We start from the raw sequence: 16,815 nt of genomic DNA, 5'->3' as shown, positions 1-16,815 counted from the left end.
AGAGTGAAACTCTGGAAGCTGATTAATAATTGAGACAAGATATCAAGATATAAAGCTGAACAAGTCAAACATCATTGCATATAAATTAAATAAACAATTTCAACGTACACTAAAAACAAAACATAATTTACACTAACATACAACCGAACTGAACGCTTATGCAAAAGTTTAACAATATATGAACATAAACTATGAAACTGTTACAGAAATTGAAAATAATAATTGAAGACAAAACCAATATACAAGAATAAAAATACATAATATTGTTAAGATGAGAATTTTTATTAAGTGATCTATTATATTATATAAAACTCTTAAGAGTGCATTGCTCAATCCTTAGCAGAGAAGGTTCTTCTTTATGTAGATGGTAATGAATGCAGAGATCCAGAACTGGACAACACGCAGTGAGAGACTTTGGAGCACTGAGCCATAAATAGAATACCTTTATCAAATCCCTCCACTCAAAGATCAGGGATCTATGAGAAAAATGGGGTGGAAAGATTATAAGAGAAAGAAGGTGCACACAACTCCAACAAGACAGCAATTTCTGTACAAAGCAAGCAGGTTGCAAATGTGAACTCACCGAGGCCAGGACAGCATACACAATACCTGCTAGACAAGTTCAAGTCGAAATATAAGCACTAAGGAGGGAAACTTGTTCCAATGCGCTACTACTAACCAAGACTCTGTTTGGAGCCAATAGTGACTGGGAGATGGAAAAGCAATTTTCGTCAGTGGAGTGGCACTAGTTATACCTACTAGATTCCAGAACAGGTCCTGTTCAGAAATAGTTGCTGAACACAATTAGACTTCTGTTTTGTTAGTGGCTTTATCAGGTTTTTTTTTTGTTTGTTTGTTTGTTTGTTAGTTTTGTTGTTGTTGTTTGTTTTTGTTTTTTTTTTGTTAAGAGAAAGAACAAACATGAAGCTTGGAGTGTAGATCTGGAGAAACTGTGGTATGGAAAGGATTAAGTAAAGCTAGAAGTACACTGTATAAAACCCTCAAAGATGAATAAACAAAGTTTTAGAAACAAATTTACTTGATCGTGGTGAGCTTTAAAAGATTTAGAAATTCTGAAACTGGAAAGTAAAACTTGTAGAGATTACAGGAGAAGTAAAATAAGGGGACATGGGGGTGGATTTGTTCAAATCCTGTTTTAGCTATGTAGAAAAATTCTCAAAAAATAAAAATAAAATTTTGTATGATTAGGAGAAAAACCTTTTAACCTTGAAAGTAAAAACTACCATTAATGATATGGAGCAGCAGGAACTGCTCTCATACTTGTTAAATACTGAATCTATTTTTGGAAGATGGATTGGTGTTTTCTTAAAAAATTAAATCTAATATCACATACCTCATTTTATCTAAGGTATGCAAAACTGTAAGTTCGTATATGATTCTGTATACAGATTTACTTATAATTGTGACAATCAAGATCCTTCAATGTGTGAATGGATAAATGTGAGACAAAAACAAATAATGCACTATAACTGACACTAAAAATAATTGGGGTTTGCAAGAAATAAAAAATGGGATACTTAAATAAATATTACTGACTAACATGCATTAGTCTAAAAATGGTTTGTACTATAGGATTGCTACTAGATGATATCCTAAAAACAAAAGACAAAGCAATGAAAATAAACACACAAGAATTCTCATTCATTGCCAAAAATCATTGGAGCAAGAGAATGAATGGGAAGAATATGGGAATTTAGAACTATCAACATACTCTGTACAAACCGTAATGGTGTTTATATTATGATACGTCTGTTCAGACTTAAGATAATACAAAAAGTGAACATTGAAACTAATCAGTAATGTGACCTCTTGGACTTAGCTTTCAAATTTGGATGACAATGATTATCAGAGTTCATTAAGTATAACAAATGCATTTCTTTGCTATGTCTGTGGTAATGGTGAATGACAGGGTAAGAGAAATGCAAGGGATTCTTTAGACTTCAATTTTGATGAAAATTAAAGATTTTTCTAGAAATTCCTTTTTAAAGGAAAACCCTGTACATGTTAAAAAATTGTTTCTCTTCTGCTTCAGAGCATCCCTGGCACTGTTCTCCTTGGTACACAAATCCTAGAAGGTATTCCTTCCCAGTAGTCTCGGGTCATACAACTTAAACCAATCATTGTGTCGGTATCCCAGAAATGACAAAATGAAGCATTCGTTGGTTTGTCTTTCTGTAAATTTCTTCTCAGAAGTTCACAGGTAAGCATAATAATCAAGGAAACAAACTCATCAATCTCCCTATATGATGTAGCACACAGATCATCCACTGGGCTGTTTTTATTAAGTCAAGCACTTCTAATGTCATTCACAGACTAGAGTGTTTAAACTCATAGTAAGCTAAAATGGGATGAAAACAAAGATGGATTCATAGAATCTGAAAGGAGATGAGTAAGTAACCAGAGAAATGGAATAGAAATTAAAAGAGGTTTTGGATGGGCAAAGGTTTTCTGTTTACTCAAACCATCACATTATGGGAATTTTTGTGAAAGATAGTGTGGGAGAAGTTTTCATGGGTTATAAAATCAGATATATAACTTGCTTAGGTAGCATTGGCCTGAGTTTACATCCAATTAAGAATATAACAAGGAAAATAACGGATCAGCAAGAAAGGGTGCTCTAACATCCAAGAAGTGTATGTCTAATAGAGAAAGTTGGGAGGCTAAGTGCCAAGAGAATGAAATAAAGAGAAGTGGAGCAATTCTATATAATTGGTGGAGGATTAGGAAAATCTGCAAATATTAACCAGACAGGAACTGTTCAGAGCTGTATCTGAAACAAGAAAGTATGTCCACACAAACAAATGATAAGTGAATTGTAATGTCAAATTTGAGAGATTGGCAAGCATTACACTGTAAGCAATAGTTGAAACTGAGAACTGGGTAGTAGAGAAAAGCATAATTTCTGCTACAGACATAGTGATGTAGTGTTCCTTGATGTGCAATGAAAAGATAAGAGCATATAATGTTGAATGGAAAACACTGAGCTAAGAAACACTAGACGTACCCTGCCAGGTCAGCTGTCTTGCAGACGCAGCATCAGCAAATACTGCATTTATGCAGAATATTGAGTCATTATTTCTTTTTCCTTTCCAGGCTTATAACAGTGGCATGGTGGTCTGATTTGGCTTAACTTATTGTAAGGAAAGACTAGCACATTGCTTTATTACCTCTTTCTGATATAAACTACCTCCACAGCATATAGATAAATGAATTTTATTATGAATTAAAAATAAAATTGAATGAAAATTTTCTTTGGATAAGAATAGAAGAGATGGCAGTCAGATTATATAAATAATAGATAAGATATAGGTAGGTAGGTAGGTATGTAGGTAGGTAAATAGACAGCTCATAGACAAATACATATAGAAAGATAAACATTCCAACACAGCACAATTCAGTCTTCCAAACGATGTCTATGCGGATTTAGATATACTTCTGAGTTGGTTAGATTTCTTTCAACTTGACTAAAGCCAGGGTCATTTTGGGAAGAAGCAGATTCAATTAAAATAAAATGCTTACATTTTATTAGCCCATAGGTAAGTTTGTGGGACTTTTCTCTACTAATGATGCATTTGAGAGGGTCCAGACTACACTGAGCAATGCTACACCTTGGTAGGTGGTCCTGGATTGTACGCAAAAACCATCTTAGTCAAAATTATGGACAAAAATGTGTAAGGGCTGTTAGTCCAAGGTCAGTGCTTCAGTTCCTCTCTAAGTTCGTGCCTTGACTTCCTCCCCTCTTCCTCCCCTCGCATCCCTCAGTGAGGGACTAAAATCTGAAACAAACTTTGACCTCCTTATGTTACTTTTAGTTAGAATGATTATCACAGCAATAGAAAGTAAACTAATATGTTTCAAGTTCTGCCTTTGATCTTAACATCTATAAGAAATTAAAATTTATGTTGATAATATTAATTAATATGTTCTCATAAATTGCAAATATTCAATTGTTAAAAACTTGGAGGGGATTTTGCCAGCATATCTTTCTGTCAATCAGATGTATGCCTAGTTACCATAGAGGCCAGAAGAAAGTGTCATATCCCCTTGTAGTGAAGTTGCTGATCGGTGTGAGCCACCATGTGGAAACTGGGAATGAACCTAGATCATTTGGAAAAATAGCCAGTGCTCTTATCCTTTGAGTTATCTCTCTGGTGCTCAACATTTAATACATAGAAATTGTGCTATTAAACATATATATTCATCATGACTATACATTAAATCATTGCTTAATTCTTTTTCATTTGTATGTAAGAATTTCAACAAATAAAGAGTTAGAAATATGATCAAAATCATATTTCAGTCAGAAAATTTTTTATTTAATGAAGGAGTATTTCAATGTACAGTTCAGATTGTCATTAAAGTCTGAACCCTCCTATGAAATCTTCAGAGTGCTATTTCATCATGTTCCATCATGCCAATTCTCAGGAATTTTAGTAAGATAAAAATAAAAATAAATGGAAAGCAATCTCTGTATGCCCATCACAACCACGATCCTCTTTGTCTGATGCTGAGAAGGGTCATAGGAACAGATTACAGATAGAACCGAGGCACAGAAACACTTGAGATGCTGTTCAAGTACAAACCATAGTCCCATCTTTTCACCAAATCTTTGTTTTTCTCAGAATCTATGACTTGGGCCTATATATCAAAGTGTGTCATCAACAGTATAAAGATAGCTTTCATCTTATAATACATTCTCAAAAATTCTGTCTTTGTAAGCTATAGCATTGGAAAATACATTACTTAGTTTCATTGAGAACATAAAAATTCTTGTTTTTTCCATATCAGATATTAAAAAGTAATGATTAATTTTATTCTTTATCATATGAACCTCAATTTATTTTGAATCCAGAGAACAAATAAGATTATATAATTAGAAGACTGTAGTGGAACTTCAGTGAGTCTTTGTGTGTAAGCCAAAGACAGGGTGAGAAATATCTCTTATATGGCCCTGTATCAGGAGTAACGCTGTGCCTGCGTCCCTGTACAAACTCCTTCTGCACAACAAGTGACATTTAAAGCATTTGTTAGAATGATTTTTGAAACAGCTGACTGAAATTTAATGCTAGATTATTATCTACTTGATCATAACCTTTCCATGACAGTACTTTTACAAGTAAGTGAATGGAACAGACAAAGTGTTTCAGTAACGAAGTATAGCATCCACCAATATCTACATTAGGCGGCAGACAGGTACAATGGTACAGAGAGCTCACATCAAACCTTCACATGACTGGCCTATTTGACATTTATTGTAGCTGTAGATAAAGTTGTAATGCTGTCTTTCTTTCACACCTCAAGCTGACACTCATCTTTTCATTATAGTCCTGAATAAATAGAATGTCAGATTTATACATAGAACCTGCTTGAATGGTCCCTACATCAAAGTGCGGCTTTCTTAAAAGAGCAGACCTGTGAATACACACTGACTTAGTAAGAACATCTCTGATAGCAAGGACATTTCTTTCGAGAGAGGGTGTGAGATTGCGCAATAGGAGAAACTATGAGCTATGCTATACAATGCACAACTTTAGTATATACACATATGTACCAAATATATATTTTATGTAATTTACATGTTATATATTTCTATATCATATATAAATACACATGATTTAGAAGTGTTCATAGCGTGAGCTGAGGAGACATATATGGCTTGGTAAAAAATAAAAGGTCCAGGCCTGATGTTTTAAGACTGTAATCTTGGCACTCAGGTAGTAAGATGATGAAAAATTATCAAGGCCAGCCTTGTATATGGGGAGAATATGAGACCAGTTTGGAGTATATTAGAACCCATTTTGTAAACCAATTTAATAAATTAAAAGTGATACAATGTTTAAACTCAAATTTATAGCTAAAGTTTCAATTGAACCATAAAAGGGGAAGAGGTTTATTCAGAATTTCATAGTTATACTTCTTAAGATCACAATTATTAAGCATCAGGATACTGTGGTCATTAATAAATTGAAGTCCCAGAGGAAACACTAAACATTGAAGGCATTCCTGAGGAATTTAGAAAAGACCTTTCCTTGGAGAAGTTGTCTTGCATTGAGAGTCTAGGTTAGGGGCTCTCTGCACTAAGGTCACATACAATTGCTGTGATGAAAATCATGGCCAAAACAACTTAGGGAGGAGATGGTTTATTCAGCTTGTCTTTCACATTATCATTTATCATCAAAAGACTTCAAAACAGGAAGCCAGGAAGAAACATGGAGTATTTCTGATTGGCTTGCTCCCACGGCTTATTCATCCTGCTTTCTTAAAGAAATCAAGAGCACCATCCTAGGGATGGTGTTACCCTTAACATTCTGGGACTTCCGCTATCAATTCCTAGTTAAGAAAATGCCCTACAGTCTGACTTATGGAGACATTTTCATAATTGAGGTTCTCTCCTTTCAAACAACACTAGCTTGTGTCAAGTTGACATACAACTGGAAAGTACTGGGAATAACCTATAAGATCTTTCCTGCATGTTACTACCAAGTAGTTGATTTTTGTTTGTTTTGGGAGCTAAATAATTCTTTTCTGTTATGAAGATTATTTCATGGATGTTATTTCTTGGTTAACCTAGCAAAGTAGTTTACTATTTATTTTAATTCTGTCCTGAGGCATAAACTAAGCAAGGACTCTTTAACTGTTCTCTCTTCCTGAAATACACATTACAGGAATACAGAGACATACCTCCCCCCAAACCTAAGGGGACTCTCTTCTAAAATCTTCTGCCAGAAGGGATAACATTCCAGAAAATTAAATATAGTTTATCTATTCTCATCTCATGGGACATATTTTCAATGTAGATTGGTAAGACAGAGAGTCATTTATTAATTCAACAAATGTTTATAATGTAAAGGGCAATTGAAAGAAAGTTTATTTTTATTTCTCAGTGTTATTATAGAAATCTGAACAAAGCTGACTAGAATGTCCACTGGTTATGAACACTTACTACTGTTCCAGAGGATGTGAGTTTGTTCACAATTCCAGCTCCAGGGGATTTGACAGACCCTCTTCAGGCTTCCATGGGTACCCACACACATATATGACCAATCGTCTTTCAAATATATATATATATATATATATATACATATATATATATATATAATAAAATCTCAAAACAGAAAATATATCTGAACAAATGAAAATACTTGGAAGAGAGAGGCCCCTGTTTTTCTTAGCAAATCAAAGTAAAATATCTTACTTTAATTTCTCAAACTATTGAATCATAAGCATTCAAGCTCACAATTTAGTATGCACAGCATTTTTTTTCAAAGGAACTTTGATTATTACATTAAACGCATAAAAATAAATGGCAAAAATTCACAGCCTCAATACTTTTGATGGATTAATAGATTTTTCTCAATAAATTTCAGCACAACAATTTGATAAATACCCCAGTCTTCCTTAGCACATCTGTCACTTAGTCTACTCTCCATTACCAAAGTCTCTCAATTTGCTCCCTCCCCCATGCTTCTATCTTTGTCCCTCTTTCAAAAGAAATTGATTTTATCTAACAACATATATCTATCCCTCATGCAACTCAAATATCAATTGCTTCTTTTAACCAATTTTTTCATAGTATGTCAGGTCAATTAAAAGCTCTATCTCCTGAATGTTCCTTCCACTTAACTTGGCAAACTGTCAGTCTCTGCATGTGATAGAGTTACGTATATGATTTCCCAACATTTCTCTCCCAATTTACAGATATCATCTTATTTACTATTTTTGGGTAACAAGCTTTCAAGGAGCTGCTATTAGGGGCAAAGCAAGAGCAGAGATGTCTTACAGCATGTCCATTGTCAACTCAAGCTGATCTTTAATTTTCTACTTCAGTATCTTGAGATATGAGCTACAGCACATATAAGAACTGACAGTTATAATCTTATATTCTACACAATATCAATAATTACCACCTTTGTCATTGCTTCATAAGAACAAATTCATACAAAACTAAGCATTGGCCTCATCGAAGGCTTAGAGATAAAGTGCTATAATGTAGCTCTAACATTAAACACCTCTACAAACTATCAACCTTCTTATAGCCTTGATTTATTTGCACTATAGAGATAAACCACCTCTATTACAATGCTTTATGAGGATTAAATAAGGATAATCCCCCTACGGCTGTAGGACACAGGAAGTTCTCAATGGGATGTTAATGACTTCCTTTTGATACGCCATCTCATCAGCTATTCTTCCTCTTCAAAAAGATATCGGAAACACTTTTGGAAATAGCAAGAAACAATGCAACATGTACAAAATTGGTGCTGCTGCACGTCTGTGGTAAAAAAAAAATAGGAACTGAGATTTTAAACTGTCTTATTTGAAATGAAAAACTATGTTTTTACATGGAGAAGAACTCAGGAGGAGGATGATTTAACTTGATCCACAGATAGTACTTACTAGTTGCGTGATTTTCAGAGAGGTCCTTTACTTCTTTGATTCTTCATTTCTTCACCTGCAAAAATGAGAACATTATAATAGGTCTATGTTCTTTTGATATAATTAAATACATCTATTCATTTATTTTGTGAATAAAAATTTACTAAAAAGCAAAACATAAAAGCATTATAAGTAGAAGAGCTCTGAATGAGATGAAAAACTAATCTCCCAGTCTCTCTCAAGCTCTCTCTCATAACTGAACAATAAATAAGCTAATAGAAGATTTCATGCAGCAGTAGTAGCTCATCTTAACCCCACTCAGAAAGTCTGTGTGTGTGTGTGTGTGTGTGTGTGTGTGTGTGTGTGTGTGTGTTTGCAGGTTCATGAAGCATAAAATCCAACTTATGTATTCTCTAAATAGAAGAGTTTTGGAAACTACAAGAGTTATCTTACCAGGTACTCTGAATGCATTTGTTTTTGAGAACTGAAAACTTCTTAATGGAATTCTGCCATTCCAAAAGATACAAAATTAAATATATCCTCAAGTTACAGCTTGGTACAAATGAAAGTGATAAAAATTGATGTTTTATATTTTAGCAATTATGTTTGAGTACAATACTTACTTGAATAAACTGTGTATCAATAATTAAAACATAAGTAAACATGTCCAGATGACTGCCACACCACAGATTGTTTACTATAAAAATCTAATGCAAGATGTTAAGTATACGCTTTGGAGTCAGATAGATGGCTTTTAACATTTTAATGGAGTCTGGAAAATTTGCATCTCTAAGTAATTAGTTAGTTGTAGAAGGCAGATAATTATATTTATCCTCCTGCTCTTGTTTCTGCTTTGTAATTATTAAATAATATTTGTTATAGGAAAACACTAGTTCATACTGAGTGCATAAATTATTTTATTGTTTCTCAAGTTCTTAATCTAATTCTCTACACAGTGACCATTGCTACGGAACAGAGTGCTAACAACCCAGATTTTTAATGGCTTCTTGCACAGTGGTCTCTAAGTTTCTAACCTTTTGAAGCTGTTAAAACAAAGTCAAATAATGATACTGCTGTGACATAAGTGTATGCAAGAATCAATAGATTGTGCTTCTTGGAATAAATTGCAATTAAAGTGGGTAGTGCTTGATTGCTTGACAGTAGGCAGTCTCTCTGGCACAAAAAACCTGATGTCTCAGTCTACTTCATAAACTAATTAGTATGAACTTCACATGCATTTCATCTACAAACCATCTATTGATATTGATGCCTGTCAACTTCAAGACTGTGCCATTGAATTAGTTTTTTATGGTTAGAGGTACTATTGCTTGTTTATTCCAATTTATAGCAATCATTTCAATTATGCAAGATAAGAAGACATTTATGATAGTTCTAAGTGATCATTTTAATAATTGTAAAATTTTAGAATTGACATGGGACTTTCAGCCTTTCTAGACATTTAATACAAAATGTTTTACTAACTCAGGAATGGAAAAGGCAAAACAACAAGGTAGTGAAAGATTTTTATTGCTGATATTCCTTGCAATAGACAATTATTAGAAGTAACTAATATCCAGGCTAGAAAACATCACAAAACAGATTTTCATTAAAATTTTGAATAAGCTAAAGACAGAGTCATAATTATTATCTGGAAATGAGAAATGTACTTTCTAATGTACAACATTTTGTATTATTAATTTTAGCAATCTCTGTTTAGTGTTGTATTCTACTTGCAATAAATTCCAGCATATTTTTAGTGAATATTAGAAATTTAAATGTTAAAATAAAATAAAAAATCTTTGACTATAAACTCAAAGCCACTTAATGTGTGTTTTTCTCTAATATATATGCATTTCTTGATATATCTCTTGCTTGAGATTTAATAAATGTTTGTTTGATGAGAAAGAAGAAAGGTGTATTTCTTCACTGGTGTTACTAGTCCAGAATATTTAGAGAGATGATCTCCAAACAATAACTAATGAAAATAATACTGAAATAATAATTACCATAATTGATTTGTATGTATCATATTTACTTACTGAAATGTACCTTATCTCATGTGTATACAACCATAATAATAATATTTCCATAAATGACAAATACACATTTTGGTTATTGTACTATATGTGAGTAATAACATACATATCCATATATTTGTAAAATAGAAGTATATTAAAAATATAATTCTAACAGAGACAATTTCTCAGTAATTAAACCTTATATGACAGATATGACAGTAAATATGCACAACTTCACATCTTTTACAAATGACATGTATGTTTTTCAAAACAAACAAAAACCAGAATTATGTAAAATCTCCTTCAAACTGCCCTTCTTTACTGTCTCATATTTTTGCTAGGCACATATTTTATTTATTTTTTTGTTTGTTTTTTTGCTTTTCAAGACAGGGTTTCTCTGTAGTTTTAGAGCCTGTGTTGGAACTAGCTCTTGTCGACCAGGCTCACATAGATCTGCCTGCCTCTGCCTCCCGAGTGCTGGGATTAAAGGCATGTGCCACCACCGCCAGGCCACATATTTTAAATACCCGTAACTCTCTCATTTATCATTCCCATTTTATTTATTTCACCAAATAATATAATTTATATTTTCTGAGCCTTATGTCTCACTGGCCTTCTTGCGTTTGGAATGACTGATACTTCCACTGTCCAGCAGCACATACGTACTTCCATCTCCCCCAGCATTAGATTGACATGTGTTCCTTTTCTGCTCATTCTTATCATCTGTGATCATTCATTGTCCTCATGACTGCCACCATAACTGATAAAAAAATGGAATGTAGTCTAATTTTTAGGAGTCATCTTGAAGAGCTTTCATGTAATACTACATGCTGGTACATTATATCATCCAAAGAAATTACTGAATAAATTTATAGTAAGAAAAAGACAACCTAGATGGTAATAAGACCCATACATAATACATATGAGCAATGTGTAAAATTGATACTGTCACAGAAGGATCTATGAATTCTCTTGGATATTCAGGCTTGTGTCCATGAGGCCCTTTTGCCCATTGACTAAACTAGATGTAACTGAAGGTTTCACATGGCGGCAAAAGATGTCTAGTTTTGGAATACTGTCTCCCCTGTTATTTAAAGATTCCATTTGATTTTATATATTTTAGGAAGTGTCTACAGTAGTTGATCTCCATATGGTTTTTCAGAGGTCTTTATTGACTTGTTCATCTCAATAATTCCACCCTAAGTCCTCCCTTCCATTGATATTCTCATTTACCCCCCCCCCACTGCCTTTCTATAACTATATATTCTATTTCCCTTAACTTGAGAGATCCTTCCTTGCTCTCTACTACTTGACACCAAATTTTTGTGCTTATATTGCTTTTAGCATTGATGTTGAAGATTTAAAAGCTAGCATTCACCTATGAAGGAAAGCATACAATATTTCCAATTTCGATCTGTGTTACTTTACTAAGAATGACATTTTTATAGACGCATATGTTTACCTATAAGTTTCATAATTTCATTTTTTAAGTTCATCAAAATGGTCCATCGTGTAGAAGAAATGTACTTCAATTTTCATTTCTCTGATAGCTACTGTGAGTGAATATTTAATTTCCTGAGAACTGTGACCATTTCTGCAGCCCATCTATTGACATTTATTTTTTATTTCTAGTTTATTTCATAGATTTTTTCGTTTATTTTCTAGACCCTCTGTTAAATGTATAGATAACGAATATTTTCCCCATCTCTATGCTGCCTCTGTGTTTTGGTCACTGTTTCCCTGCCGTGCAGAGGCATTTTCCCTTCACAAGGTCCTGTTTACCGGTTTTTAGTCTTATTTCCTCAGGAAATAGAGGCACATAAAAAATCATGAGTATGCTTATGTTGTGAAGGTTTTTCTCTAGATTTTCTTTTAAGCTTTTTGAGTCTTACATTTTACCTTAGGCATTCATATTTTCTGAGCCTATGTCTTGCTGGCCCTCTTGCATTTGGACAAGCTTCCATTCCCAGTGTCCAGTAGCACATCAGTCCTCCCATCCCCAACAGCACTGCAGTGACATGTGCTCCCTTTTGGAAACAGATACAAATGGATCCAAGAACAAAATGACAATGGAATGACATTTTATTCTTCTCCCTAAGCATAATTCACTTTTCTTATTGCCATTTGTTGAAAACATTTTCTTTACTGAAATGAGTATTTCTTGTATCTTTGGTAAAAAATCAGGTAGATATGGCTGTGTGATTTTTTTAATTATTATGATTTTGTGAGTATTTTTAATAGTTTAAGCAGGTACTAATAAAAATTATCTAATTCTTATGAGCAGACAGTGACCATAGTCTCTGAGAGGCAGACAGCAAGTGCTCAATGAAAGCTTCTTATATAAATCTAAAGTCATCAAAACTCAAACTAGTTATAGTTAATATTTGCTGGATTTTCTGATAATCTCAATATTCACAAAGGCATATATGTATAAATGTTTCTAACATATATCAATGTAAAAAGAATCACCAAAATTAGTAAGTTATATAATTTAAAACAGTATAAATAACTGGTTTACTTAAAGAAAAGACTAATATCAAAATGTAGAGACAAGACTAGAGGGACCAAAACTTAGCATAACAAATTCGCTATATGAGAAACCCAGAGACAACATCATCCTAAATGGAGAAAATCTTGAATAAATTCCTTTAAGATCAGAGTGACAATGAGACAGAGCTGTTTACTATCCCCCTTCCTTTTAAATATAATACTTGACATACTAGCTAGAGCAATATAACAAGAATAGGCAATCAAAGGAAAGAAAGAAATCAAACTCTCCCTATTTGTGGGTGTTGTGATATTATATATAAGATATGCCAAAAATATCACTAGAAAACTAGAAATGATCAGCAACTTCCACAAAGAGGCAGAATATAATGTCAACTTACAAAAATCAAAATGCTTCCATACATGCAAACCAGGCATACAGGCTCATAAAGTGGTTATAAACACATCCCTATTCACAGTAGACTCAAAATATCTGGGAATAAACCTACCCAAGGAGGTAAAAGACATCAACAATATCATGTTAAATTGCTTAGGAAAGAGAATGAGATAGGCAGTAGAAAACAGAAAAACCCACATGTTTATGCATTGGAAGAAAACAGCTATTTTACCAAAATCCATTTGAAATTTAGTGCAATATTTTCCTCAATATAAATTGAAAAATAATTCCTAATGCATGTAAAGAAGCACAAAGTCCATAGTTAGACAGCACAATTCTGAATAAAATGAACAATAGTTAGGATTGTGGGTTAAGAAGCCAGAATCTAAACAGAGCTATAGTAATAAAAAGAAGTATGCTACTAGCACATAAACAGATATGTACACCAAAAGAGCAAAGTAGTAAAAGATGCAAACATGAGCACACACATTTAAAGTCACTTGCTGTTAGAAACAGATGCCTAAAAGAGACAGCATCTTCAACAAATTATTCTAGGAAAAGCAGTTGTCTACAGGTAGAAGAATGAAATAAGGCCCATATTGCAGAAGAACTCATTCCAAATGGAAATCTAAAACATTGGAACTTGGAGAAGAAAACATGGTGTAGAAAAAAATCTTCATCATATAGGTGTAGAAAGTAACTTTCAGTGTTAGACACAATTCACTAATATATATATAAGGGCAAATGATGACAAATGGGACCTCATAAAACTAAAACACCTCTGTTCGACTAAAGAAACCATCAATCAAATAGAGAGGAAGCCCACAGACTGTGTGATAATCCTAATCAGCTACACATTTGGGTGAGTATTTATGTCCAGAAAATCAAATACCAAAAAGTCAAGAAAACTAGTGACCCAATTAAAAAAATTAATTGTGATGTTAACAGCATCCAAAAAAGAAATAAAATAACTAATAAATGTATCAAAAATATTCATCTTCTTTAGTCATTCGGGAAATAGAAATTGAAACAACTTTGAGACTTTATCATATGCCAGTCAGAAAGGCTAAAGTGAAGAAAATAGCTTACAAATGTTAAGGTGGTATGGTCTTGCTAAGTGAAGGAAGTTCATCACGGGTCCCAGGTCTAAGATGACATAGTCCATCTAAATTTCAGGGGTTTTGTTTGTTTGTTTGTTTTGTTTACTTTATCTCTGCCATTATTTTATGTTTAAAATATAATCATTCAGTTTCCTACCCATGCTGTCATGCCCATCGTGGATATATTGCTATAATATATTTATGCTATAATATTGTCTTACATTCCAAATATATAATCCCAAACAAACTATTCAAAAGGAAGGAAGGAAGCAAGCAAGGAAGGAAGCAAGGAAGGAAGCAAGGAAGAAAGGAAGAAAAAGAAAACAACTAACAAATGTAGACAAGGATGCTAAGAACACAAACATTCATTCACTATTAGTGGGATTATAAACTGGTATAGTCATGCCAGTTCTTGGCATGTGTCCAAAATACTCAATCCTCTACTCCACAGTTCCTTCTTACTCAGGCATTTTCATTGCTGTTCTGTTCACAATAGCTAGGAAATGTGAACAATCTGAATGTCCTCTAACAAATGAATAGTTAATGAAAAACATGGTGCTTATACATAGTGGAATACTATTCAGTAGTAAAAAGAAATTAAATTTGCAGGCAAATGGAAATAACTAGAAAAGTAGGAAACCTAGACTCAGAAAAACAAATGTTTTATGTTCTCTGATATGTGGTTTCTAGGTATAAATCTTCAAATGTGAATATATAATTTCACATACCCGCAAAAACAGGGAAAGGGAAATGAGACTATGGCAAGGAGAGCTCTAGAGAGGAAAATAGCAATATACAAGTATTATGAATACAGATATTGGAAAACTGGGAACTTGTTTTAATTGGGGATGGAAGAGGAAGTCAATCTAGAAAGAGAGTGGAGGGAAAAATAACCCTGAGGATGTTTGAAAAGTCATAAAGAATCATTTCATTCTATACTTACCTAAAATTAGATGTATTGCATCTGTCTGTGTGTAGCTTAAATGAATTTATGGAATTTGGTGTGATAAGATTCTTTTCAAGAGTCATACACTATATAAAAAAAAAAACCACTAATGTAAAACCACCACTAAGGTAAGCTTGAGAAATTGCCTTCAGATTTGTTGATTATATGAGTCCAAGAAAGTTCCAAAACAATACAGGGAACTACGATTGCCCCTGGACTCCTCCAACAATTTGAAGACTAAGCCCTTGCTATTGAAGGGCTTAACAAATGATTCAGACTTAGAACTCAGAGGCTGATCTGACACTGGCTGGAAAACCTCACTTTAGAAGACTAGCTTTCATAGTATCCTAAGGTGGAACGCAAGCTACCGATAAAAACAAAACAAAACAACAACAACAACAAAAAAAAAACAAAAGCAATAGTCTTATCTAACTCTGACAATTGTGAATCACAAGAATGATTAAAGATCCCATTTAGTGATGTTTGTCTTGGTAGTAGCCAACATCTGCCAACAATGATCAGAATGGACTTCTTAAGATCCTATTGTGTGAGGTTTGTCTTGGTAGTGGCCAACATCTGCCAAATTTGACTGAAGAACATATGACCAGAAGGAAAATAATGAGGCCTAGTGCTGGAATCCCAGGTAACTAAGAAGAACTAGTAAAGTCAAGGATCTCAGAGGAAAACCTACAAATGCCACTTCACTAAACCAGCATAATACTTAGCTGCATTGTAAATACTTAGCCTTTTCCCTATAAATACAACTCTCACAATATATCTTCAACTTTTATCCACCAGAGACAGCCACCACTCTAAAGACAGAGAACAAGTGACTGTGAGGTGTCCAACATCAAGTACTACATCTACAACACAATACCTACACCTACGACTCAAGGGACATTGAGAAAGAGGTGACAGAAAGATTGTAAGATCCACATAAGAAAATGTAATATAAGATTATGTGTTCTAGATATAACAAGTAAGCCCCACCCATGAATTCCAATGGAAATGGCTGACTAAACAAGAACTGAAAAAAATCAGTGGGCTTCTTAAATGAATGAGGGGACCAACAGTAGATAAAGAACTATGGACCATTAATGACAGCTGACATAGGGAGGATTAGTTTTCCTGAGGAATGAGCCTCTAATCAATTATATAATAAAAAGTTGTTATCACTAAAATATATATATATATATATATACAAGCAATGCTAAGCAGATTTAGTAGATCATATTTCTAATATATATATATAATATATATATATAATTAAAAAATAAGAAGTCATGGAATACTGAGATAAATGGGTGAGGAAGGTAATCAGAGGGGTTTGTGGAAAGACAAAGAGGTGAGATTTGAGTAAAATAAGCTTTACTAAACCATACACATAACTGATCACTCTTAATATTGCTCAGTAAAAGAACTTTTGCCCTCTGCAAGGGAAATAAATGTTTTACTGACTTTGATGTATCC

General features: G+C 33.5%; 1 protein-coding gene across 1 annotated transcript in view; it reads right to left on the bottom strand.

Annotated features, from left to right (window-relative positions):
- Positions 1–297: 297 nt before the first annotated feature.
- LOC146895056 (uncharacterized) overlaps positions 298–16,815 on the bottom strand; it is a 292,916-nt gene continuing 276,398 nt past the window's right edge. Inside the window, exons 3-4 of the mRNA XM_085685900.2 lie at positions 8,419–8,473; positions 298–476 (exon numbers count right to left, since the gene is read on the bottom strand). Of these exons, the coding sequence (XP_085542026.1) occupies positions 8,433–8,473 (41 nt within the window). The 3' untranslated portion in view covers positions 298–476; positions 8,419–8,432. The remainder of the gene's footprint in view (positions 477–8,418; positions 8,474–16,815) is intronic.

The sequence above is a fragment of the Myodes glareolus genome, chromosome 3, assembly GCF_982192425.1.
Source record: "Myodes glareolus chromosome 3, mMyoGla1.1, whole genome shotgun sequence".
Lineage (NCBI taxonomy): Eukaryota > Metazoa > Chordata > Mammalia > Rodentia > Cricetidae > Myodes > Myodes glareolus.
Note: the sequence above shows the minus strand (reverse complement) of the source record. Positions and strands in the feature narration are given on the sequence as shown.